The following is a 25710-nucleotide window of genomic DNA, read 5'->3' on the forward strand; positions in this document are numbered from 1 at the left end:
GGGCACCTGTTGGGATGAGCACTGGGCGTTGTATGGAAACCAATCTGACAATAAATTTCATATTTTAAAAAATGTTTATTTATTTTTGAGAGAGAGAGAGAGAGAGAGAGAGAGAGCGCATGAGCAGGGCAGGGGCAGAGAGAGGGAGACACAGAATCTGAGCAGGCTCCAGGCTCTGAGCTGTCAGCACAGAGCCTGACGCGGGGCTCGAACTTGTGAACCTCGAGATCATGACCTGAGCCAAAATGGGAAGCTTAACCGACTGAGCCACGCAGGTGCCCCATGAGGGTACTCTTTAAACACTGACCTTTACTCAGGGAGCTAACGAACAGTAGTGTATTTGCTTCCTATTGATGCTGTAACAAATTAGCACAAACTTGGCGGCTTAAAATGGAACAGATTTATGAGCCTACAGTTCTACAGGTCAGCAGTCTGAAGTGGGTCTCACTTGGCTAAAATCAAGGTATCAGCAGCGCTGCATTCCTCCCAGCTACTCAAGGGGAGGAAGGTTCCTTGTGTTTTCCAGCTGCTAGAGGCTGCCCTCTTCTCTTGGCTTATGACCCCCTTGCACCTTTAAAGCCAACAGTGGCTTGTTGAGTGTTTCTCACTGACTGACCCTTCAACCTCCCTATACCACACTTCAGGACACTTCTGATACATGGAGCCCACCAGGATAACCTAGGATGTTCTCCCTGTTTTACAATCATGTGAGCAGCAACCTTAATTCCATCCATAGCCTTGATTTCCCTTTGCTGTGTAACAAGCATATTCACCTGGGACACCCCTGTGGAGCAGGGCAGGGGGATGGCACTATTCCATCACACAAATAACCAGCACGGAAGAGCATGGTGCTTATCAGTAAGGATTAACACTCAGTTCTCTGCTTGCACCCCTCCTAACAGTTTCAAAATACTCTAAAAGTAGAGTAATAAGAAGTCATATTTTTATGACATCTTTGGGGTTGATCATGTAGGACAGAAATGGAACCTTGTTGAAAACAAAATACATTTTATCTCTTGCTGCACTCTAATAGTCCTGTGAAGGCCAAGTTGACAAATGGCCCAGCTTCCCTCTCAATCACGTTGCCAATAACAACATTGGAATGCTGCTTCAGGCTGGACCCTGTCAACAAGACAGGCCTCACTGAGTAAGAGGCAATCCGTCTCGGTCTGTCAGATGCTACAGGGTTTCTGATGGCAATGACTGGGAGAGCGCTCCACTCCCCCTGTCTCCGATGGTCTAGGAATGGTGGGAGAGAAGGAACACAGCAGGCTTCCCTGCTAGAAGCCAAAGAAGAAGATGGATACATTAAAGAGCACAGAACTTTTCTGCCTTCTTGGCCACTTCCATCTTGTCACTGAATGCCACAGGGATGATTACAAACGGGACATTTGTACCAGGGAGGTGTGCAGACTCCTCTCATCCAGTGAATGGTACCAGATACTAAAGGTTATCTCTACGAATGTGACAAGCATTCATCCGCCCAGACCCCATAAATAAAGCAAGTCAGAGTGGGAAGTACCGTGTAAAACCTTTACAGGAATACATGCAAAGAGGGAATATGGTTCAGTCATGCTCTTTTGAGTGTTGAGTGTGTGTGTGTGTGTGTGTGTGTGTGTGCGTAGGACAGTTGAGGGCAGACTCGCAAGAGACCGGCAACAGACCTGAGAAAAGGAGTCTCAACATGTCAGTCAGGATAATCTCACAATGGACTATGCAAAAGAAGTCGATGCCAAGGCAGGACGCCAGAAACCCTGCCCTGTTCAGGGTTTGGGGTTTGGAGTCAGACAGAGCAGAGAGTGTGAGACCCAGCTCCACGCCACCCTTGCCAGACATGAGTGAAGACCTTGGGCAAGCTATTTAACTTGGTTTTCTCTTCTATAAAGTGAGGATGACAATCAATACTCACTTCATAGCATCCTGTGGCAGACTGCTACATTTGCATGCTCCCGATGAATCCCCTCACCCAGTATCCATGCCCTTGTGCGTCCCCCTCCCCCACTGATGCTAGACTTCGCTATGGGATTTGCTTTGACTGATGGGACATTGTCAAAGGGACACCTACAGAAGCTGATAAGAGTTTGCACACTGGGTTTGCCCTCTTGGAACACTGCCACCACCATCTAAGAAATCGAGGGTATCTTGCTGGGAAGGCCACAGGAGAAGAACCAAGCTACTCCCACTGGCAGCCCCAGCTAATCACCAGACACATTGTGACCACCAGAGAGTCACCTTCCGGGACCCTTTTACCCCAGTTGAGCCACATGGGCAGATGACTGTAGGGCCACAAGTGACCCCAGGCAAAACCAAAGAGTAACTGCCCAGCCCAAATTGCAGAACACCCATCCCATTTGTAGAGATGATCCTTTGTACCTTGCACCATTCCGTGGATGACATGAGTCCACATGCCTACCCGGTACACATGCCCTCTTTTAAAAATTGTTTAATGTTTATTTATGAGAGAGAGAGAGAGAGAGAGAGAGAGAGGCAGAGAGAGAGGGAGACACAGAATCTGAAGCAGTCTCCAGACTCTGAGCCATCAGCACAGAGCCCAACGCAGGCTCAAACTCACCGACCTCGAGACCATGACCTGAGCTGAAGTTGGATGTTTAACTGAGTTACGCAGGTGCCCCCACATGCCCTCTTTTTAACCACTCCTTCAGCATTCAGTTATAAGGAGCAGATGAATAAACTGGCAGAAGAGTTCTGTGGACGGATCTTTCATCCACCCATCTCTTTCTCTGGCTTCTGGCAAGGAAGCCTGCTGCATTACTGTGTTCACTGCAGAATAAACAGTTGTTTTAAGCCACTAAGTCTGGGGATGGCTTACTCTAGAGCAATAGTTAACTGATACAGGCTCCTCCCGGGATTAAATCGGATGACACAAAGCGGCCCGGCACAGCTCCTGGCACAGAAGGTGCTCTGGGTCTGGCAGTCGTCACCTTGGGTCAAGTTCAGGCCTACTCAATCCTACCTTTTATCTGTTACCCAGCCCCCCTGCAACCACCTTACTCCTTTCTCTATATCCCCTCGGAAAAAGTAAAATAAAATCAACTCGTGAAAAATCACGTTTGAATTTTGTTTTCCTTTTTTTTGTTTTTTGTATTTTATAACATTATTTTCCTGTACTAAGGCAGGACAACGAAAAACCAGATGGTGCTAAGAATCTTAAAATAAAATCAGGAGTCCCTTGTCCTAGACTCCTGTGCCCAGCACAACCTGTCTTCATTTCAGGAGGCCCGCATTCCATGCATACCAAAATCAGGCAAAAACTGTACATAGCATAAGTGAATACCATGACACCATGAATGAACATAGATGCAAAAATCTTTAGCAAAATATTAGCAGATTGAATCCAGCATTATACAAATATACATATATATACAAATATACATATATATACAAATATACATATATACAAATATATACAAATATATACATATATATATATATATATATATATATATATATATATATATATAAAACACATCATAAGCAAGTGGGTTTCATCCCAGGAAGGAAAGCTTAGCTCAATACTCAACATTCAGTTCACATAGTTCACCATGTCAGAACCAAGAGCACGCCCCCCCCTAAAATGCCTGTACACAATTCTCCATCTCTGAATCTGCTTCTGAGAATTCAACTTGAGAAATATATGCTGAGTACCGCTGGCTTAAGCAAGGATGTGGTGGGATGTGACCTATGTTTAGAAGGAGTTCTGGCAACGTGTATCAATATGAGGAAGACATTAGGGCAAGACCAGTCAGGAGGCCGGTGCAGCACAGGGACAGCGAGAGACCTGCCGAAGAGCAGGGGCGGGGAGGATGTGGAGGGGAGGTAGACATGAGGCTGAGTGGGAGGTGGAGCTGATGAGATTCAGAGACTAACCGAATGGGGACAGAGGTGGGCGGGGAAGGAGGAACCCAGGCGATTTTTGAGCCTGGACAACTCTGAATGGTGATGTTCACCCCAAGATAGAAAATCTAACAGAGAAAGCACGTTTGTGGGGGGAGATCGCCCTGTGAAGTATGTTTGCCAGCTCTGCCTGACCTCTCTGAACCTCTGACTCTTCTTCTGACGGTGATTTACCCCCAGGGCACACACCAGGTGTGGAGCCCAAGGTCCTCCATCATCTGGCCCCTGCTCCTCCCTCCCTCCTCCTCCCTCCTCCCTCCTCCCCTGTACCCAACCACACTAAGCCTCTTTCTGATCCCAAACCTGGCTGATGTGTGTCCGTCTCAGGGCCTCTGCCCTCAGAAGGCTGCCCTCCCCGGTCTTCACCTGACCACCTCTTTCTCTTCACTGAGGCTTCTCTCCCTTGTCCCTGGCCATCGAGGCCTTCTCTGACCTTCCTAGCTCAGACAGCCCCTCCCACCAGGCAGTCAACCCACCTGATGGTACCTGATTCACCTTCTGGACGGCACTGAGACACGCCTTAACTGATCTTATTTGTTTTTCCTGGTATTGTCTGCTGCTACTGGAAAGGGCCCCTCGAACACAGGAAACCAGCTTTGTTCACCACTGTTCTCACAGCAGCGCAACACTGCCTGGCACATAACTGGCCCTCAAGAAATACAGACTGACTGACGGACCAGCAGATGGCAGAACAGGCACTCAAACCAACTGCCACGCGGACGCTGGACCTTCAGGGCCAAACCGGGAAGTCCCAGGCAAAGCGGGAGAGCCGGTCATCTGAACTCAAACCCAGACCTGCTAACTCTCTGTCCTGTCAGTGCTTCTTCCTCTGACCTGCCCATGTGATTCCAAAACACGGCATGAGACCTCATGCTTCACATCAGTGCCTGACACAAAGGAAGCCGACAACAAATAATGTGTTGAGTGAGTAAGTGAATGAATGAATGAATGAATGAAAAAAAGAAAGAGAAGGGGAGAGGAGGGGAGGGGAGGTGAGGGAAGGGAAGGGAAGGAAGAAGGGAAGGAGGAAGGGAAGGAGGAAGGGAAGGAGGGAGGGAAGGAGGAAGGGAAGGAGGAAGGGATGGAGGGAGGGAGGAAGAGAGAAAGAAAGAAAGAGGAAAAGAGAAAAAGAAAGAAAGAAAAAAAGAGAGAGGGGGGAGGGAGGAAGTAAGGAAGGAAGGAGGGAGGGAAGGAAGGAAGGAAGGAATGGCTTGGCTCCTTTAAGCAGAAGACAGAATCACCCCGTATTAGCTCCCTGGTTCGAACCACGCACCCTGACCGCTCAGCGACATCCCATGCAGGGTCAGCTCGTGCATCTCAGCATCCTACACTGTGAGCTAGAATAAGGTCCCCAGGCAGTCAGCTGCTCATGTCTTATGCTCTCTCCACTGGCGGGCTGCTGGGTCTCAGTGGTAAACCAAAGGCCCGCATGGATGGAGCTCGGACGGGCTCACAAAGCAGGGCAGGGGAAAACCCAAACAGAGAATCTAGATGAGTGGCTCAGATACATGGGATATTTTTTTCTCTTTGGGGATTTCTTTTCCATCTCTTTCGCATCTGAGGACAAAGCCTGTGGTCCTGCACGCAGGGATGGGAAAGGGAGAGAGGCACAAAGGGAGGTCGGGATGGCCTCCTCTTGCCTTGGCCCCAGTGAGACACTGCAAGAATGGGGAAAGGCCGGGGTGCATCCAAAGCCGGGACAATCTGGGACCTGACTGGGGAGCCACCAGGGGTGGCAGTAAAACAGACAGCTCCAGTGATCAGGTTCTGAGCCAAGAGGCAAGGGACAGCATCTTCCTGTGTGAGACACAGGACACACATTCAAGGCCTCGGGGTCTTTACGAGAGACAATGAGCGTTAGAGCCCAAATCACCCGAGTCTGATTCCCAGGTCTGCCAGTTAACACACGTGTGACCTTAGGCAGACTGTTTAACCCCTCTAGGCCTCAGTTTCCTCATCCGTAAGCTGGGATTTCTGTGACGACTGCAGATCCTGGGTCTAAAGCACTTGGCACGTAACGGGCATTTGTAAAGGGTGGCTGTCCTTATGGTCATTACGGTGCAGGTTTGCATCCAAAGAAAGCTTCTCGGGCTAAGGATGATGGGTGGTTCTGTCCCTGAAGAACAAACGATTATTAACCCGGCCATGCTTTACAAGCGGGCGTTGGCATCCTCTCGGCGAGGTGGGAGTAATGAAGCCGGTGGCTTGGGATGCTCTCAACACACACGGACGGAGCCCTCCCCCGCCCTCCCCTACGAATTCCTGACTTCCATTTCGGTTTAATAGACTTGGATTTAACAAGATAGCTATTATACTTTAAACACACACCGACTGGCCAGAAACGCAGTGTTTACTGCGAATGAGGAACGAGAGAGGCCACCCCTGCTACATCTCTGGTGTATCTCAAGCACAGCTTTGAATAATTAATTGGCCATTTTGATAATACACAATGACCGGCCTATTAAGCCAAGAATCCTGCATTTATTAAATGCTAACTTAGTGGCAAGCAAACAAAACCTGAGTCAATAGTTGCCTTGCGAGTTATTAAAAGCTCCTCTCCCCGAGGATTTGTGTGGGAGGTACCCCACGTGGTCGGGCTGAGGGAGCGAGGAGGACAGCCAGTGGGGAAGCGGGAGCACACAGGAGGCTATTCAGAGCCTCACCCTCCCTGCTCAGGTGGGAGGGCACTACCATGGCAGGCTGAGGTCAATGCCAAAGAAACCGCCTGAATTTCCCACCAACGGTGAACCACCCCTGGAGCCGCCAGCAGGAACATCTGCTTTTTGTTTGGGCTTTCTGGAAGCTATTTATTGCCCAAAGATGGGGCTTAGAGGCGGGAAAGGTATGTAGAACGTGGTGGGGATCCCAATATTAGGACCTCTCTCACCACAAGCCACGGAGAATTGAAGAATACAGTCCTGTGTTGTAGCTGACTCGCCAATACAGATGTTAACAGTATGGGTTTGGAAGAGGAAACCATGAGGACGCCATTGATCGCACGTAAAAGCAACACCAACTCCCAACAGTTTAGACAGTGAGGAATTTAATTTCCACCCAACAGGAAGTTCAGAAAGGCACAAGTTTCTCAGTTGGGATTAGACTCGGCTGCATATAAAACACAAATAACAATAGCTTATACCAGACAGAGGTTTAGATTTCTCTCAAATAAAAGAAGCCCGGAGATAAAGTCAAAAGCTGGTATGGGTTATTGCGTGACTCATCCCACCATCAAGCACCCAGATTCCATCTTGGCTCTGCCATCTTGGCCTTGTCCTCAGACCACTTCTGGGGTGCCTGGGTGGCTCAGTCAGTTAAGCACCTGAGTCGTGGTTTCGGCTCAAGTCACGATCTCACGGTTCGTGAGTTCCAGCCCCGCACTGGGCTCCGCTAATGGTGTAGGGCCCACTTGGGATTCTCTCGCTCTCCGTTTCTCTCTGCCCCTCCCCTGCTCATTCTCTCTCTCTCAAAATAAATAAATAAACTTAAAATAAAAAAATTAAAAATAAGATCACTGCTACCAGTGATTGGGCATGCCCTCCACACCTAGCATTCCAAGTGTTCTACGTAAATGAACTCATTCAGTGCCACAGATCTGCTCTGGGTCAGTGGCCCTCCACCTGCTGTGTGGTGACACTGCTCCATGCTGCCACGGGGTCCACTCACCAGTTGCCCACTCAGGCCATCAGACCCTTTGAAAGAGGCATCTCCCTGGCTGGCTCACTCCCTCGGAGCTAGGCAAATCCCTGGAGGCCCCTTGTCTAGCACCCATGACCTTGGTTCTCTGTGCCCAGTTCTCCCAGCACCTCATAATCATTCTCCTCCACGGCCCCCCACCATAGCCTCAGGGGTGCTGCTTTAGAGAGGACTCTGAGCTCCTGAGCAGAGCTCACACTCACTGTCCTGCTTCTCAATTTGGAAAATCCACCACCTACCTTGGCCATTTTCCTCTTTCACCACCATCCACCCCAAATACGGACCATTCCTGCTCCATCATCCCAAACTAGAACTTGACAGCTCCCTCATAGCCCCTCTAACCCTCCCCCATGGTGTAATGGGCCCTATGGGTGGGAGAAAAGTGGGCTGACCGTTTATATAAGGGTGGGTTGACACCCATATAACTGTGATTGACTCCAGAAACCTAAGCCAGTCAGCATTCTCTAGCCAAAGAGACTCAGTCCAGAATGGACACGTGACCCACTTGGAGCCAATGAGAATTGAAGGGAAGATTTTTCAAGGAACTTCTAGGGGAAAAACATTATCTTCTTCTAGATACTGCGGAGGTAAGGGCTGGAACTGCCACATCCATTTTGCCACCATGAGGAAGCCAGGCTGCTGTTGTATAAAGAGCAGAATACCAAACTTGAAAGACTGGGCCAGGAGTTTGAGGACATTGGTGAGGCCTCAAATCAAACCAACTCAGAAGATCTTCTAGTTACTCGTGCCTTAAATCAAACTTCTTTACTGCCTAAGCCATTCAGAGGAGGGTTTCTCATAGTTAGAACATAAAAAGACCTAAGGGACCCAGTGAGTCGTCTGGAAATGGTCCAGCTCTTAGAAAGGCCTTAACCCTCTGGTTGGGGGAAGAATAGCTGAAGTCAGGAGAAAAGTATGAGAAACACCCCTGTTACTTAGGACCTAATTAGGCTTTTAAAGGAGTTCAGCCTAAATCTGAAAGCAAAGGGTGTTCTAGGAAGGAATTCATTTTTCCATCCACCCACTCATCACCAATGTCTAGGTTTCATCCTCGTCCAAATAGTACCACCTTGCAAGCTTTAAGCCAATTTGTGTGATACCCCCGTGTATTAGTCAGTGTTCTCCAACAAAAGTAGGATCTATACACACACACGGAGAGGAGACTTCTAGGAAGTGGCTCACACGGTTATGGAGGCCAAGAAGTCCCGTGATCCGCCATCTGCAAGCTAGGGAACCAGGAAAACCAGTGGTGTAATTCAGCCCAAGTCCAAAGGCCTGAGAATCAGGGGGGCCAATCGTTTAAGTCCTAGTTCAAGTCCAAAGGCCCGAGACCCAGAGACACCAATGCCCGAGGGCAGGAGACAATGGATGTCCCAGTTCAAGCAAAAGGAAGTTCACCCACCCACACTGGTGAGGGGGATCTTCTTTACTCAGTCCATACGTTCAAATGCTCATCTCTTCTAGAAACACCCTCACAGACACACCCAAAACTAAGGCTTCACCAGCTCTCTGGGCACCCCTTAGCCCATTCAAACTGCCATCTAAAATTATTTATCACACCCCAGCTCCTGGCTCTTAATGACACGCAAGCCCCTCCCCGCTTCCTTTCCATCCCCGCTGGCTACCAGCCAAGCTCAGACCCTTCCTGTCTTCATTCCAGGCCCATCATTCCAGGCAGCTTCTTAATGGTCACCCATCTAATCTAAAGGCAACTAGGTTGCCTTTTAACAACCTAGTGCCATGAAGTATGAATCATTCACTCTAAGGCATCCCCTTCCTTGGCCATTCTAATCTGTTCAAAAATGCATGCCGAGTGTAATGAATAGAAGCACGCCAGGAATACATAAAAACATTTTTAAAAGAAAAAGGAGAAAGTTCTTTCTCTTCCAATTTCCTTTCCCCAAGGTTCCCACTGGTAACAGGTCTATGTCGTCCTGGACTCTTTCCTAGGTATACATATATTTCATACTTTTTTTTCCCAACCAAGCACAGTATAGCTTTACTAACATGCCTATGCTGCAAGACGGACTGCCCTGAAATCACATTAAAAAAACCATCCCTACGTGATTCCTTGGGGCCATATTCACTCAAAATAATGGAAATTTCAACCCGACGGCCCTGCTGGGGGGAGTATCCTGAAGCCCACAGCTCCCATTTTTGTCGTTGTTGTATTTCTGTTGCTTCATTCTCTGCTGGTTTAATTAGTGCATGGTAGCGTCTGAAGCCACGTCGTTTCTATTCCAGTTCTGGCCAGAGGCAGTTAGCACAAAATACACAATATTTTTAATTCCAATAAAACTATTCAGCCTAATGGCCCTGTTCCAGCAACTTTAGAGGTTAGAGCACTCAGCATCTGAAGCTGCAGATGAGGAACAAAGTTTTCCAACAGGGGCTGTAGAAAGAGGGCTCTTCAGGGGCGCCTGGGTGGCTCAGTCGGTTAAGCGTCCGACTTCAGCTCAGGTCATAATCTCACGGTTTGTGAGTTCAAGCCCCGCATTGGGCTCTCTCCTGTCAACACAGAGCCCACTTCAGATCCAATGTCCTCCTCTCTCTCTGCCCCTTCCCCGCTCAAAAATAAACAAACACTAGGCAAAGAAAGAAAGGAAGGAAGGAAGGAAGGAAGGAAGGAAGAAAGAAGGCTCTTCAGAGGGCTCTCACAGTTGGATAGCAGCTCCTGGAAGTTCATGGAGCCTTGGTCTCCCAAACATCCCCCAAAAGAATAGCCTCAAAGGCTTTGCTTAAAATCACATTATTACAGGGGCTTCTGTGTGGCTCAGTCAGTTGAGCGTCCGACTTCGGCTCAGGTCATGATCTCACTGTTCACGAGTTCAAGCCCTACTTTGGGCTCTGTGGTGACACCTCAGAGCCTGGAGCCTGCTTCAGATTCTGTGTCCCCTTCTCTCTCTTCCCCTCCTCTGCTTATGCTCTATCTCTCTCTCTCTCAAAAATAAACATTAAAAAAAATTTTTTTTAACTGTATTATTATAGGGCTGGCTTGGGGAGAAGATATTGCATCAGGATTCCCCGTTTGTTATAGTTAAGGCTGAGACTGCTCCCTGTTCTGTGGCTCGTCCCAGAGCAGCCAGTGATGGGTGGCAGAGCTGCTGGGTCCTGGGTCCTTCTGAGCTGGCTTTCCTACATGGGGAAGGCGTTAGGTCTCAGTGGTCTGGAGACACAGTGGCCCAGGTTCCACTCTGGCTTTTCTGTTTAAGAGCCGTGCCAACTTGAGGGATCTACTGAAGCTCTCAGGCCCCTGGTTTCCTTGTTTATAAACAGGGGTTATAAAACCCACCAGCAAGGACTTGTGAGGATATGGGGGTTGCCTGGCACACAGCCAGATGCAGTGAATGGTACCTGTTATCAGTCTATCCATCCTTTGTAGAGATGAGGCTTCTGCCTTCAAATAAGTAGTTTCTGATGATCTCCCCCCAACAACACCCATTCCTAGGAAAAAAAAAAGTCACAAGGAACGGGTGGGTGGCCAGGGAGAGGATTTACTGACACTGGGAAGGACGCTTCTGGGGCTAACGGGAGAGGAGGCAGCCAAGCCAGGCCTCTGTGGTGCTGGCGTTGCCAGGAGGCATTGCAAGGACACAAAGCATTCCTCCAGCCCCTCCTGGACTGGCCGTGCTTCCTGCTTCTCACTTTTTCCTAAACCTCTCAGGCCCTGGCTGGCCTCCTCTTTCCTGGGAAACACAGATGGTCAGCACAGAAAATGTGGGCCGGATCTGAGCTTGCCTTATGCAAGACTGGCTACATCATCCTGCCCTAGGGCAATGAAATATTCTCTCTCTCTCTCTCTCTCTCTCTCTCTCTGTCTCTCTCTCATACACACCCACCCACCGAATATATCCTGCATACATTCAAGTTCTTCATGTTCCCTGCCTCCCCATCACCATAGAGTAACAGCTAGTGACAGAACAATCACAGATGTCAGATGTCCTATTACTTTCGTTTACCTTAATGAGGAAGGTCTCAAACTCCTTTCCTAATCCGAGAGGCATCACTAAACAAATTTACGGAAATTCTGGATCTGCTAACTGGGGGAGTCAAAGCAGACACGCACGGTTATTGTTGTGTGGGTGTGTCTGCCATCGCAATTAACATTTACTGAGACCCAAGGCAGGCGTGTCACCTGTGACGTGTCGCTAGGCACGTGAATGACGAGTCACGGCAGACTGCTGCTTGGTTCTGATTTTCACTGGCTCCTTATCAAAGATGCGTACAATACACCCTGTCGAGACTGCCGAACTCTACTTATTTTATTGTTAGAGTCTTCCCATTCCTATCTAAAAATTACCGCAAGGTGATAACGTGCCCCAAATCAAGCAACACAGAAGTGTCACGTGCATGATGGTCCAGCTAGGAAGCGCTCGCCTATATACCACCTGCCCTGTCACGTGGTGGTAAAAGCTGGCTGAGCGGATGATGCAGCAACTTTTGTCCCAAACCGGACCAATCGGATTCCCTGTCCCCGGAATGTAAAAGCTTGAGTGGAAGGTGATGGGGGGTGGGGCTAAGCTGTCTTACACCTGTTCCCCTGACAGGAGGCCCTCCTGCTTACCTGGCTAGGGCTCCTGAGTTCTGGTGTTTTCCAACACCCAATTTCCAGTTCTTCCATGGGTGAACTCTTCCAAGGTCCCTCCACCAAATCCCATTTTCGCTCCTTGACTTAGTCAGCTTCTTTCGCTTGCCACCCAAGCCAATTCAAATGTAGCAGGTACAAATTTTACAACCACCCAAAGACAGAAGTACCAAAAGGTCCCATTCTTTATTATTTTCTGTGTGATTTACTTTTTACTCGACCCTCCACACACACCCATTAATATTTACACAGCATGCCTTTCCCAAACACTCTACGACATTGAAAGTAAAAATGTAGGGGCGCCTGGGTGGCGCAGTCGGTTAAGCGTCCGACTTCAGCCAGGTCACGATCTCGCGGTCCGTGAGTTCCAGCCCCGCGTCAGGCTCTGGGCTGATTGACGGCTCAGAGCCTGGAGCCTGTTTCCGATTCTGTGTCTCCCTCTCTCTCTGCCCCTCCCCTGTTCATGCTCTGTCTCTCTCTGTCCCAAAAATAAATAAACGTTGAAAAAAAAATTAAAAAAAAAAGAAAGTAAAAATGTATACAACAAAAAGTCGAAGCGCCTCCCCCCACCACACACACACACACACACACACACACACACACACACACACAAACCCCTTCTCCAGGAGTAATATTACTGACAGCTTATACGTATCCTCTCAGACACAACTCTATGCAGCTGGGCAAGTGCTTTGTGATACTGACTGACTGCCTATGATGTGCAACGTGCCAGAAACTCCATCGGGACCTTTCACGTACTCCATTTTACCTACTCCCATAATCTCATGTAATTCTCCCAGACCTCCCAAAAAGCAACCAAGCACTCATGTCCCATATTACACATGAGAAAACCAAGGGAGGAGGACTTCTATGTGGTCCAGCTCCCTTGCTGATCTTAAGGGGCACCCAGAGCTGCCAGACTAAATGATCCCCTCCGTGGGAAAAGACCTGCTTTAGTCTGTTGGCTTGGTTTTGCCCTGTGTGAGCAAGGGTATCCTACACAGGAGCAGAGAACAAAGAGAAAGATTTTTGTTTCTTACTATTTCTTCCTTGCCAACTTTGGGTTGTTTTATGACCCCCCCCCCCCAAAAGTCACTTAGAAAATAATCCAATGATTGGTGATTTCTCCCACTTCCTCCCTCTGACTGCCTCAGGTTAAAGCTCCTGTTTATGCTCTGGTTATTTAACCAACAGAAAGAGCCAAGCCAAGAAAAAGATTTTACAATAATCCCTCTCTTTTCCCCTAACTCTCTTGATTGTTCTTTCCCTCCCCCTTTCTGTCATAGATGCCAGCAGGAGAAACAGACGTCACCACTGATTGGGAGAGGAGTTTTTAAATATTTTAGCTCTTTAGGAATTGTCCCTGGGCTCTTTTTTCCTCCCTCCTTACCGGAGCGAGGAGCTTTAGTGGACATTGCAATATACACGTAACATAAACCTGTAACCATGTGGAAAACCAGAATAGTGACAGAGGCTGCAGGTGTGAACACAACTGAGCAAAGAGGGAATGCTATGGGAAAGCTCTGAGGCGGAAGTCAGGTGAAGTGTGTTCAAGTTCCAGGTCACCAGGAACTAGCTGTTCACCTTGTGCTCATCACACAACGCAATGAAGCTCAGCTTCCTCCTTCAGCACATCGAACAGTCACTCACGCCTGCCCCCTCCTGCTCCCTAGCAGGATGGTATAAAAATCCAACAGACTGGCACGGGAGAGTACTCAGCAAGACTGCAAGGGGTTATATAAATATATCACTGTCATTAATCCTCAGCCCTCTCCCGCTATTCCTTAGGCCCATATTGTCCCTAAAATGCAGCCATTCTTTAAACTCAGGCAGGCAAGAAACGGCCTCTGAGGTTTCTTGCTTCCTTTTTCCCTCAGTTGAAAGGAAAAGGAACCAGAGATGTTCAAAAGCACGTCACGGTGTATGGTGTGTAACAAACATGACCGGCCCCACAGAGGCCTGCTCATCTCAGAGCTGGCTCTCGGGGAGGGGAGAAATCAGAGGAGAGATTACAGTGGGCATTCTTGTGTGCGATGCTCAGCCGATTCTGGCCCTGAGACAGCAATGGCGCCCTCCCCGAGACAGTTAGGTCAGCCCGCTTTTTTTCCAGCCATTCTTATCCCACCTGATACAACATTAATCACACGGAACTTTCCAGTCCACACTATATCTCCCGGTAGTAGATGGGCTCAATCATACAACACAGGAGAGATCTAAGTAAGCACCTGTTTCCGATGCTTGGGGGAAGACAATGTGCCAGTACCGAGGAAGAGACGAGTCCCTAGCAAGAGGTCCCTTTGCTAACTCACCAGGGTGCTTCTCAGCCCCAGGAGGCCACGTGCTATTGCGGCTAACGTATCTTTGCTCTTTCGGCAGACCACCGTTGGAATTCCTCTTGTGTCACTTAGCGGAAGCCTCCTGGGCCAAGTGTTACTTGTCACAACGCTCCAGCTTTCCCATCAGTGAAATGGGGGAATAACAACTCCGGGGCAGGATGGGGTGGGTTTTAAAGATTAAGTGCATGCAAAGCTCTCAGCACACCTCCTTGTGTGTAGGAAGCCCCCTGTTGGCATCTGTGTCCACCGGTATCCTCTTCCCAGTTTGATCACAAGAAAAACTTTGACAGTTTGTTGGCCTGAGATAGAACCTGAGGTCCTGAGGAGGCCTGAGTGGGAGTAGCCCCGTGTTACGCAGAGTAAGGTCCCCGTTTCTCCGCCAAGGGCAGAGGAGGAGACAGAGGATGGGGAAGGGAGGCTAGATGGACGAAGGCCTTGCACAGTGAGGAGACACCCTCCCCGCTCAAGTCTGGGGAGCCCCGAAGATCTTCGGTAAAGCCACTAAACTCATACCTTCGGTCCAAGTGGATTTGGTGGAGGAGGAGTCATGAAGACACCGAACTTGACAGCCACGTTAATGTATGCTGGGGCCAAGGCAACAAATAGGAACGCAAGAAGCAGGTGCAGAGGGACAAGCTTGAGGAACAAAGCCCCAGGGACCCTCAGAAATAGAGGGAAAGTCTCTGTACCCTCCCAAACCGTGGAATAGGAATCTGGATAAAGATTAACTGAATTTCAAAAGAGCAGAGACGGTTCAACTAACAACAAGGCACCACACAACGGCCGCCATCTTCACCGTCGCCATCATCATCATCCCCAGATGTTATTGACCGTCTGCCTATGGGATGCGGAAGACTGGTTTTAGGCGATGCAACCTGGGGCCCAGGAAGCTGGCACACTCATAACCAGGGCTGTGTTACTGAAGACCTTCTAGCCGGCTTCCCCCCATCTCATTGTTGAGACTTGAAGCTATCTCTCCATTCACTCCTCCCCACTAGCGAGTGCCTGTTAGCTACCCCTTCCAGCCCCTATTCAGTCCCACTGGCCATGACCTTCCCGGGTCTGCAGGTCTCTTGCTTTCCCACTTAGGCTGCTCACCAGTTCTGATGACACTCGTCCGCACTGCAGGGAGCCCCCGGTTATGAATTACTTACCTGCTGGCCATCATTTTAATGTAAATGGATTTTAAAAAGCAGCAAAGGAATATATTTTCATTTGGAGTTAAAGCATCCATTTTTTATTTGAGTTTGAGTCTGGTCTAAAAGAGACAGCAGAGGAATGGCTCCAAGGCTAATATAGCTAATGATTATGATGGAGATCCCATGAGCAGCCGATATTTCACTGGCAGCCACCTCTATCCCGGGTGTGCTGCCTGCACCACGTTTTTTTCTTTTTTTTTCCACAGCCCCTTCCATTAACACCCACTGCATATGATGGAACCATTATGATAATATCTCCACTCGCAGAAGCCTCGATTGGTCTTGACACATTATCAACCTAAAAGCTCAGCCAGTGCACACGAAGCCCTGTTTATAATAACCCTTGGCAGGAGCCACCAAAATAAAACCTGGTACTTATGGGCCACCTTTCATCTGAGAAAATCAGAAAGCTTTACAAGCTTAATTAAGCTTCAGCATCTATCTGACTGATGAGATGTGCAGGGCTCCCAAGGAAGCTGAGCGGGGACAGCATTGCTAATTGCGCACCGGATAAAGCTCTGGGTGGCAATGAACAAAGAAATCAACAAAGCTGGGGAGAGCCACCCCCTTTAGTGGGAAATGTTTGTTGAGTGAATTTCTTCAGGGTGCAGGGAAACAGTCCTAGATGGGTGACGAAGGGGCTGTAGAAGATCTCTGACCCGGGGCTTCCCAAACTAGGGAGGGGGCCTGAGCTTTGTTTCTTTTATCAAAAGCGGATTAAGCTAATCCCACATACTCAAGTGCTTTTAAGGATGAGGAAATTGAGCTCCTGAAGGATGTGGTAATCTGCCCGTGGGCACATGGCTGCTGAGCTCCCATGTCGTTCCCTCTGCTCGCCTGAATGCCCTTCTCCCCGAAGCCTGACCTGCAAACCCCCACTTACCCTTCCAGACTCAGCTTAACATCTGCCTCCTTGGTGAAGCCTTCCTGGCCTTTCCTGGTAGATAGAATCTGTTGCTCCCTCCTCCGTGTTCCCATATAGCTTATATTTCCATAATTGCTAGAGCAGTCAATAATATTTACTGAGCAACTTACTAAGTGCTTAATGTGCATTTCATCCACACAATAATGTTATGAGGCAGGTACAGTTATCATCTCCACTTTTCAGATAAGTTAATGGGCTCAGAGAGGTTAAGTGACCTTCCCAAGATGGCACAGCTAGCAAATGCAAGACTGGACCCGGCTGCAGGGCACATGTGCCTAAAGACTTCACTTCGCTGCTGGCCCAGGAGCACAGTTGTGATGGGAGAGATCTATTTACGTGTTGGCTCCTCTCCGGTTTGTAAGCTCCTCTGTGAGAGATGGTATCATGTAGGAATCACTGGTCTGCAAACAGCAAAAAGCCCCAATTTGGAGAGCGTTCAACCACGCAAGAAGTCCAGAGGAAAGGTGGCTTCAGGGTGGACTAATTTGAGGGTTTGATGACATTACCAAGGACCCAGGCTCCTTCCTTCTGCTCTGCCTGCCTCACTGTGCAGTTATACAGTGACTGTCCTATTCCAGCCCTCACAGCTGGACCTGAACCACGGAGAAAAGGGGCCATACCTTTTCCGCGTCTTTTTGCCATAATATGGATACCTTTTCCGGAAACATCTCTGGGGTCTTCCAGGTCTCACTGGCCAGAATGGCGTCACAAGCCTATGCCTACACCTAACACGGGCAAGGGGATTGAAAACACCATGACTGGCTTAGCCCAACCAGGGCTCAGCTTCTCTTCCAGCCCCAGGCGCAGGGAGAATGGGAAGCTGCCGGGAAGAAGGACAAAAGAGAAAGCTGAAGAGAACCAACCAAAGCTCCCAACACAGGCGTTAATGAGGAGAGAAAAACAGATGGCCCATCACTTACTGCCCAGTTCTTGGCCTTCGCCACTTGAAGACAAAATTGCAGTTGAACTAAATTATAGCAGAGAAAAAAAAAACTCCTGTCCCCAAATGCCCAGCCCGGTATTTTTATCACCACACCCTGTAACTAGAGTATGACGCTATCTGACAGGTTCGTCTCGGCAACGGCTTTAAAACTTGCTAAATTAATTCGCCAGAGCACTAACCTTTAGATTCTAGCTTCTAACACCAGTGGCTACAGGAATCTTTTTCAAAAGCAGGTCAAAAAGGGAATAAAGAGGTTCATAAAAATGCTATTCTCACCATAAATCACGGGTTTATGTCAATTTTGACTTTCGTTCCAGAAACACAGTGTATTCTTAAAAGCAGGACTCATTCAGGCAGACAGGTTAATTGCAAAGTCTACTACATTTCCTGACCTCCTTCTAGCTATCCAGCAGGATTTACCTGGAACAAGGTGTGTAAATGCCTGCCCCTGGCAGCCAGGTATGTGAGGACGGGATCAGGTAAGCAATTCTTGAGCTCGAGACCCAATAGAGACATACCAAGGAAGGGAAAGTGATCCTCAAGCAGAAAAATACGGTACCCTACGGGGAAAGGGGGGGAAAGGCAGACCCAAATAAAACTATGGCCCAGAGAGGTTAGAAAGCTGCCCAGGGTCACAGAGCTAATAATCTCACACATAGTCACACAAATACTAGAAGAATGAACTCAGATAGTCTTTCAAGCATTTTAAATACAGGAGCTAATTTAATCCTCACAATGACCTACAAGGTTTGTTACCGATAAGTAGTGTTAATCATCAGATGTTACATAATTGTTACCATTAGTATTAGTAACACCAACAATACTTGTACAACCACACTTTACAAATGAGTACACTGAGGCACAGAGAGGTCAAGTAACTTAAGGTTACATGCCCGGGAAGTTTTAAACCCAATTTGGCTTGAGGATTTGGTCTCTTAACCGTTTCACTTAGTAGCAACCCCAGAGAACATTTCAAAGCAAAATGTAATCTGAGTTGAGTCTACTTGGATTTAATGCAATAATTTTTTTTTTTTTTTTTTTTTTGCAAAGGGTTTGTCCTCCATCATTCTAGAATCTCAGCCCTGCGCTTTACTTACTATATGGCTTCAGGCTAGTCATTGGCTAGGCTTCAGCATTCCCATCTGTAAAAGGGGGACAATCGTATTTGCTGGAAAGGTTAAAGCAGATAACACGTGTGCGGGGCTTAGCCCCGTGCCAAGCCCATAATAAGCACTCGGTGTTTGCCGCCAGCTTTGTGGTGATTAGTAATATCTCGCTAGCACGTCCTAACAACTGCGTGAGGTAGGTAGGATTTATTACCCTCATTTCTCAGATGTGGAAATCTAAACTCATAGAAGGGAAATAACTGGCCAGAAAGGAAACAGCCAGAATGTGGAAATGCCAGACTTGGGAAACGTTCCAACTCCAAGCCTCCAGCCCTGCTCCCAACCCTCCACTCCACCCCCACCCTCTTCCCCAGGAGGCACTGTTAAATGAGCCACATCATTCTTCAAACAGAACTATGGAAAAATTTGAAGCAACTGGAAGTCAAGGCTCAGGGAGAAGCTCCGAGGAATATTAAGAAAGTTTTCAAGGTGAAAATAGGTTCATAGGGACAGATGAGCAGCACCTTCCTTCATCCGCAAGCATCAGGCGGTGCTATCCCACAGTCTGAGCCACAGTGACTTGGCCAGGAGCGGGGGAGAGGAGTGTCCTTGGACTGGGAAGTAAAGGCAGGAGGGAGTGTGGTCATCTTGCAGGTGAAAACACAGGGGTGTGTTTAAATACTCTCTAAAATCATCAAAGACCATTTTAAAACTGCATTCCATTGGGGGCTTGCGTTTTGGTTTGGGCTTATTCCTTTGGTTTTACGGAACTCTACATTTCGGTGCATTTGTTCAAGTTTCTGTTAGCGCATCCCATTTTGGTATGAGGTGCATTCAGTCCTGTAGCTACGGGCAAAGGGCTACGATAAGGTCAGCCCATCTTCCTAGGGGTAAGAGCTTAGCCAACCTCTTTAAGGCCCAGTTTTCTTCGTCAGTACCAGGAACATGACTGAAAGATTCCGGGATGTGGAGTTGCTGGGTTGGAGGCCAGCTCTCCCTGAAGGAAAGCCACGTGCTTCCTCTTCCTACATTATGTGGAGCCTTCACCAATATTTTTTTCCTTTTAAACTGAACGAAAGTTCTTATTTTGTACCTTTTAGTAGTACACAGATTTTATTAAAAAAATTAAAAAACTGGGGCGCCTGGGTGGCTCAGTCAGTTAAGCGGCCGACTTCGGCTCAGGTCGTGATCTCGCGGTCCGTGAGTTCGAGCCCCGCATCGGGCTCTGTGCTGACAGCTCAGAGCCTGGAGCCTGTTTCAGATTCTGTGTCTCCCTCTCTCTGACCCTTCCCCGTTCATGCTCTGTCTCTCTCTGTCTCAAAAATAAATAAACGTTAAAAAAATAATAAAGTAAAAAAAAATAAAAATAAAAAAACCAACGTGCCACTTGCCGAAACTTAATCTCATTAACATTCCAATGACTTATTCACAAAATCGTATTGAACACCCACTAAGTGCCAGGCACGGTGCCAGGCAGCCCTGAAACAGACAAGAGGGACTCCTTGCCTCATAGTTTACAGTGAACTATCCCTGGCAGTTGTCTATAGTTTTTGTTAACAGCTAAAAAGACAAAGACGCCGACTACTTTTCATTTCCCCATAGCACCCAGGACATGTCACGGACTGTGGTAGCCGCCTAATATTCTCAGAATTTAACTGAAATAATGAATTATCCTGTGAAACATGCATACACAGATGATATTCCACTTGTGCCCACAAGGTGGAGATCTTGCTTACAGTTTACCCAAGCTGAAAGCATCGCGTTTAAAAAAAAAAAAAAAATTCTCAGAAGTTAAACCAAAAGACAAAAAATCAAATTCAATTTACTGAGCATCTATTTGGTGTAATATATTATATTAGGTGGTTTTAAGAAAAATAAAAGGTTGTCAAGAAACATTAGTCCCTGCCCTTTAGGGAAACAGAAGATACAGAGCATACACAGAGCAGAAAGTATCTTTTACTGAATTAATATGTTTTGATGCATACATATGGGAGCCACAGTCAGCGCATCATCAGATAAGATCTATAAAAAGGCATGATATAGCTGTGTGGTGTGGAACAGATTCAACAAAGACTCCACACTTCAGCCAATATGGAAACACTTGAGGGCATATAGGGTAAGCACTAGAAGGCTCCAGATACGGTCTGTTGATGCTTCTGTTCAGCCGCAAACATGAGGGCGTCTGCCCTATAACTCTAAACATTCATTCTTTGGAGAATAAAATATAATCAGTGCCAGCTGATGAGCTCATAAAGTCAAAAACCCCCATGTGCACCTGATGGAGGATAAAGAGAGAAAAGAAACACATGCAAGAAAACATGTCAAACCCCTGCTTTCAGGAGGTGGATTCCACCTTCACCCCTACCCCACCCCCATCTTGTGTCTTACCTGTTTTGTTTCTGGGACATGCTCCTGCAGAGAGGGAAGGGGGAAAGTCAATTCTTATCCAAGAGCCTTCCTGGTGGCTTGAACCCAGAGGTGGCTGGAAGACAATGTGGTCTGTTACGTCATTGTTTTGGGTTTTTTCTCTTCCACCCCCTCCCCAATCATATTTTTCCCTTAAGCCATTAAACCAGCAAGTCAAATGTAATATCAGGATTCTTTTTCATTCGAATTGAAAGTCACTTTTGGAGACGAAAGTAACTGGCTAAATGACAACGATTAAAAAAAAAATGAAGATACTGGCAACTTGATAAAGTAATGAGCTTCTTGATGAAGGGAAAATCAGGTGGCACGCGGCCAGAAGGCCCAAGTTTGAATTTTAGTTTGTGCACTTGCTAAGTCTAGCATATTGAGCAAGCCTTCTCCCTGCCTCAGTTTCCTCGTGGGCAAAACTGTATCATTTCTTTAGAGAGAGAGAGAGAGAGAGAGAGAGAGAGAGAGAGAGAGTGTGTGTGTGTCTGTGTGTGTGTGTGTGTGTGTCCCTGGCACCTCTACCTCCTGCACTAGGTCGGATCCTGGGTTACACAATGCTCTCTTAGCAACCTGAACCTCTCCCAGGAACGTCAGCTCCTCGAACACGGGGAGAATCTGTGGGTTTTACTGCCCTGAGACCGACGCTTTGTTGAATCGATGAACGAAAGGCTAGGAGCTGCCCTAGGTGTTCTATTACTTGCACAGCCAGGTTTAATGCCCCCGTGAGTCCCACGGGAAAGACGGAACCACCAACGTCAAAGCGCACACGCCCGCCGCCGCCCGCCGCGGTAAGCACAGTCGGAAAGGGGGGTCGGTTCAAAGTTGTTTGCTACAGACGGTTCCTCTAACCGGGCTGGAGTCACATCCTCCGTGGCTCGGAGAGATTCCCAGGGATTTACATAAAGGCAGGGTGAATCACACCGTCGGAAAGCGAGCAGGCGAAGGGACCCGCCCCAACACTCGCCAGGCGGCGCCCAGAGCGCGGCAGGGGTCAGTCTGAACTTTGCAGGAGGCCGGCGCTGCCCCGGCGCGGAGACCCGGCGACCTCTCCAACCAGGGACCGAGCCGCGGCCCTCCTACCCCGCGCCACTCCAGCTCGGTGCCGCCCCCTCCGACGCCCCCGCGCGGGCGCCGCCAGCCCGGCTTCCTCCAGGCCGCTAAGTCCCCGACCAAAGTGGGGCCGCCTCTCCCGCTCGGAAAGAGCCATCGCCGCTTTAAGGGGAAGAGGAGGGGAAGGGGGCGGGGGAGTGGGGGGCGGCGAGCCGCGGCCGCGGAGGGGGAGGGGGATCCCCCTCGCTCCCACGTGGTCCGGGCGCCTGTGAATCGCGCCCGCCCGAGGGTCTCACAGCGAAATACAAAAGCAGCTGGGAAGCGGCGGCGAGGCGAGTTCCCAGCGCGGGGCGGAGCGCCAGGCAGAGCCCCGCTGCCGCGATGGGGCTGAGGCGCCCGGAGCCCCGGAGCCAGCACGCTGCCGGGCCCGCCTCGCCGCCGGGACCCGGGCGCCCGGGCTCGGCTTGAAGCGGCGGCGGCCCCGGCACGGCCGGGGGAGCATGGGCAGGAGGATGCGGGACGCCGCCGCCGCCGCCGCGGGGCTCTGGCTGCTGGCGCTGGGCTCGCTGCTGGCGCTGTGGGGCGGGCTCCTGCCGCCGCGCACCCAGCCGCCCGAAGACCGACTCCCGCGGCGCCCGGCCCGGAGCGGCGGCCCGGGGCCCGCGCCTCGCTTCCCCCTGCCCCCGCCCCTAGCGCGGGACGCCCGCGGCGGCTCCCTGAAAACTTTCCGGGCGCTGCTCACCTTGGCGGCCGGCGCGGACGGCCCGCCCCGGCGGCCCCCGGGCGAGCGCGAGCGACACGTGCCATCCCGGCGGCTCGGGCCGGAGGGGCGCGCCGTGGTGCACGGGGGCGTCTTCTGGAGCCGCGGCCTGGAGGAGCAGGTGCCCCGCGGCTTCTCCGAGTCGCAGGCGGCGGCGTGGCTGGAGGCGGCGCGCGGCGCCCGGGTGGTGGCCCTGGAGCGCGGCGGCTGCGGGCGCAGCTCCAACCGGCTGGCCCGCTTTTCCGACGGCACCCGCGCCTGCGTGCGCTACGGCATCAACCCCGAGCAGATACAGGGCGAGGCCCTGTCCTACTACCTGGCGCGCCTGCTGGGCCTCCAGCGCCACGTGCCGCCGCTGGCACTGGCCCGGGTGGAGGCTCGCGGCGCGCAGTGGGCGCAGGTGCAGGAGGAGCTTCGTGCCGCACACTGGACGGAGGGCAGCGTGGTGAGCCTGACGCGCTGGCTGCCCAACCTCACGGACGTGGTGGTGCCCGCGCCCTGGCGCTCGGAGGACGGCCAGCTGCGGCCCCTGCGTGCCGCCGGGGGCGAGCTGGCCAACCGCAGCCAGGCGGAGCTGGTGGACCTGGTGCAGTGGACCGACTTGATCCTTTTTGACTATCTGACGGCCAACTTCGACCGGCTCGTCAGCAACCTCTTCAGCCTGCAGTGGGACCCGCGCGTCATGCAGCGCGCCACCAGCAACCTGCACCGCGGCCCCGGCGGGGCGCTGGTCTTTCTGGACAACGAGGCGGGCCTGGTGCACGGCTACCGGGTGGCGGGCATGTGGGACAAATATAACGAGCCGCTGCTGCAGTCGGTGTGCGTGTTCCGCGAGCGGACTGCGCGGCGCGTCCTGGAGCTGCACCGCGGCCAGGACGCGGCCGCCCGGCTGCTGCGCCTCTACCAGCGCCACGAGCCTCGCTTCCCGGAGCTGGCCGCGCTCGCCGACCCCCACGCTCAGCTGCTGCAGCGCCGCCTCGACTTCCTCGCCAAGCACATTTTGCACTGTAAGGCCAAGTACGGCCGCCGACCGGGGACTTAGCGTACCCTGGAGGAAGAGAGAGAGAGACCCCTGGCTGAGGAATGGCTGATGGGGGAAGGGCCGTCGCTTCGGCCGCCGCGGGGGACCAGCCGGCCAACGCCCAGCCAGTGGCCGGAGCGGGAAGGAGGCTAAAACTTCAGCTTCACCCACCTGCCCCTTTCTCTCCGTCTCCTGCCGTTTCCTTTCAAAGTTCTGGGAGGACGAACTCACCGGGGGAAGAAGTGAACCATCCCTTCCGCCCAGCCTCTGAAAGGATTCTACCCTGTGCCAGCACTGAGTTTGGATCCGAAGAAACGGGCTGCGGAGTTTGGCCCCCGGGTGGCCGTCTCCGTGGGAGATGCATCCCATTCCTTGGCCCCCGCATTCCCCTTCCGAAAAAGGAAAACTTCTGTTTGAGCCGTTGAGCTAATCCTGCATTTCCTACCAAACGCTGCGCTGGTGGCCCCGGAGCTGGGCTGTGACATTGGCTGGTGGAGCCCCCTTCCTGTGTTCCGCCTTTGTTCCAGCACCGTGATGGTGAGATCACTGTTAGGAGCTGGGGGAAGGCTCCCGATAGGACAAAGAGAGCAGGACCTTCGGAACCGGGGTGGGGGTCCTACAGACCCTGACAATGAGTCTGACTTGTTCCTAACCACTTGTCATTTTGGCCTAAGGGCTACAAATACAGGACCGGCTGTATGCGCTGAGTCAAGTAATGAATTTCTTCTTCCTCCCCCCTCCCCATCGACCAAAATTTTGACAATGATGATGTTCACCAGAAGAAAATGAATTTCATGCACTTTACTTTGTTTTTATTTTAATTTTTTATTAAGAAAAACTTTTTTATTTGACAGACTTTGCCTTCTGTGTATATATGTGCATAAAGTGTTGTAAATATGCTAAACAAACTTATATTTCAATAAAAGGGAGTTTAAAATTTAGAATTTAATTTATGTGGTTTTAAGTGTGGGAGATATCTGATGCCCTACCAGCTTTTTAGAATAAGCCTTAGGGTTTCTCCCTTGTGGATGTGCTTTACAAAACAAAGGATGCATATATATCCCAATTGTCACTATCAGAACTTGGAGAATTAAACAAAGACAAGAGCAGATTCCCTGTCCTGTTTGCTCAGATGAACCCTAGTGCTGGAAATTTCAGAGTTCAGCATAAAATGCGGGGGAGAGAGAGGAAAGGAAAGAATTCTACTTCCTGGCAAATAAAACTTTAATATGAAAGGATTTTCACTGCAATATATTTCTATACTATTCAGTTGGCAAATATTGTAGAACCAGATGTGCAGACTAAAATGTGACAAATGCCCCCCCTTTTAAACTTAACTACAGTGGACACGTGTTGCCCATTATTTTCAGCATTGTAATTGCTGTGCATCACAATATGTACAGATAATAAGCTGAACACATACTGTAAATAGGGAGAGAAAGTCATAAATTAATTCTTTTCGTTAAATTCCATTTTATCCAGAAGGTCATAATCTCCAACATCTGGACCTCTCCAACTCTCTTAAGAGTTTTTTTTTTTCCCCCCAGGTACTAATTGCACAGTCCCCTCAGAATAGCCATGGTGAGACCAAGAAAGTGGGCAGTACTTTGTATGTGACCTTTGAATCCTTGCTTTTTGGGGACTTCAAACTCAGAAAATATTTTTGGACTGTCTTAAGCTCCTTTTTGACCCATGAGGGAAGAGGAGAGGGGGGTTGGTTTGTGTTTGTTTTAAACCCTCCGGTGTTTAATCTGGACATTTC

The 25710-nt window shown here is 49.9% G+C and overlaps 2 protein-coding genes across 2 annotated transcripts in view; one reads left to right on the forward strand and one right to left on the reverse strand.

Annotated features, from left to right (window-relative positions):
- Positions 1 to 23023, reverse strand: part of PAMR1 (peptidase domain containing associated with muscle regeneration 1) — a 159471-nt gene extending 136448 nt beyond the window's left edge. Inside the window, exons 1-2 of the mRNA XM_047878822.1 lie at positions 22910 to 23023; positions 21091 to 21184 (exon numbers count right to left, since the gene is read on the reverse strand). The gene's annotated coding sequence lies outside the window, so the exon portion shown is untranslated. The remainder of the gene's footprint in view (positions 1 to 21090; positions 21185 to 22909) is intronic.
- FJX1 (four-jointed box kinase 1) lies at positions 22427 to 24841 on the forward strand. Its single transcript, XM_047878823.1, has one exon. The coding sequence runs from the start codon at positions 22668 to 22670 to the stop codon at positions 23967 to 23969; it is 1302 nt and encodes a 433-aa protein (XP_047734779.1). The 5' UTR covers positions 22427 to 22667; the 3' UTR covers positions 23970 to 24841.
- Positions 24842 to 25710: the final 869 nt, after the last annotated feature.

Source organism: Prionailurus viverrinus, chromosome D1 (genome assembly GCF_022837055.1).
Source record: "Prionailurus viverrinus isolate Anna chromosome D1, UM_Priviv_1.0, whole genome shotgun sequence".
NCBI lineage: Eukaryota > Metazoa > Chordata > Mammalia > Carnivora > Felidae > Prionailurus > Prionailurus viverrinus.

Coding starts and splice junctions, on each gene's coding strand:
- FJX1 (XM_047878823.1), top strand. CDS start 22,668: ATGGGCAGGAGGATGCGGGACGCCGCCGCCGCCGCCGCGGGGCTCTGG.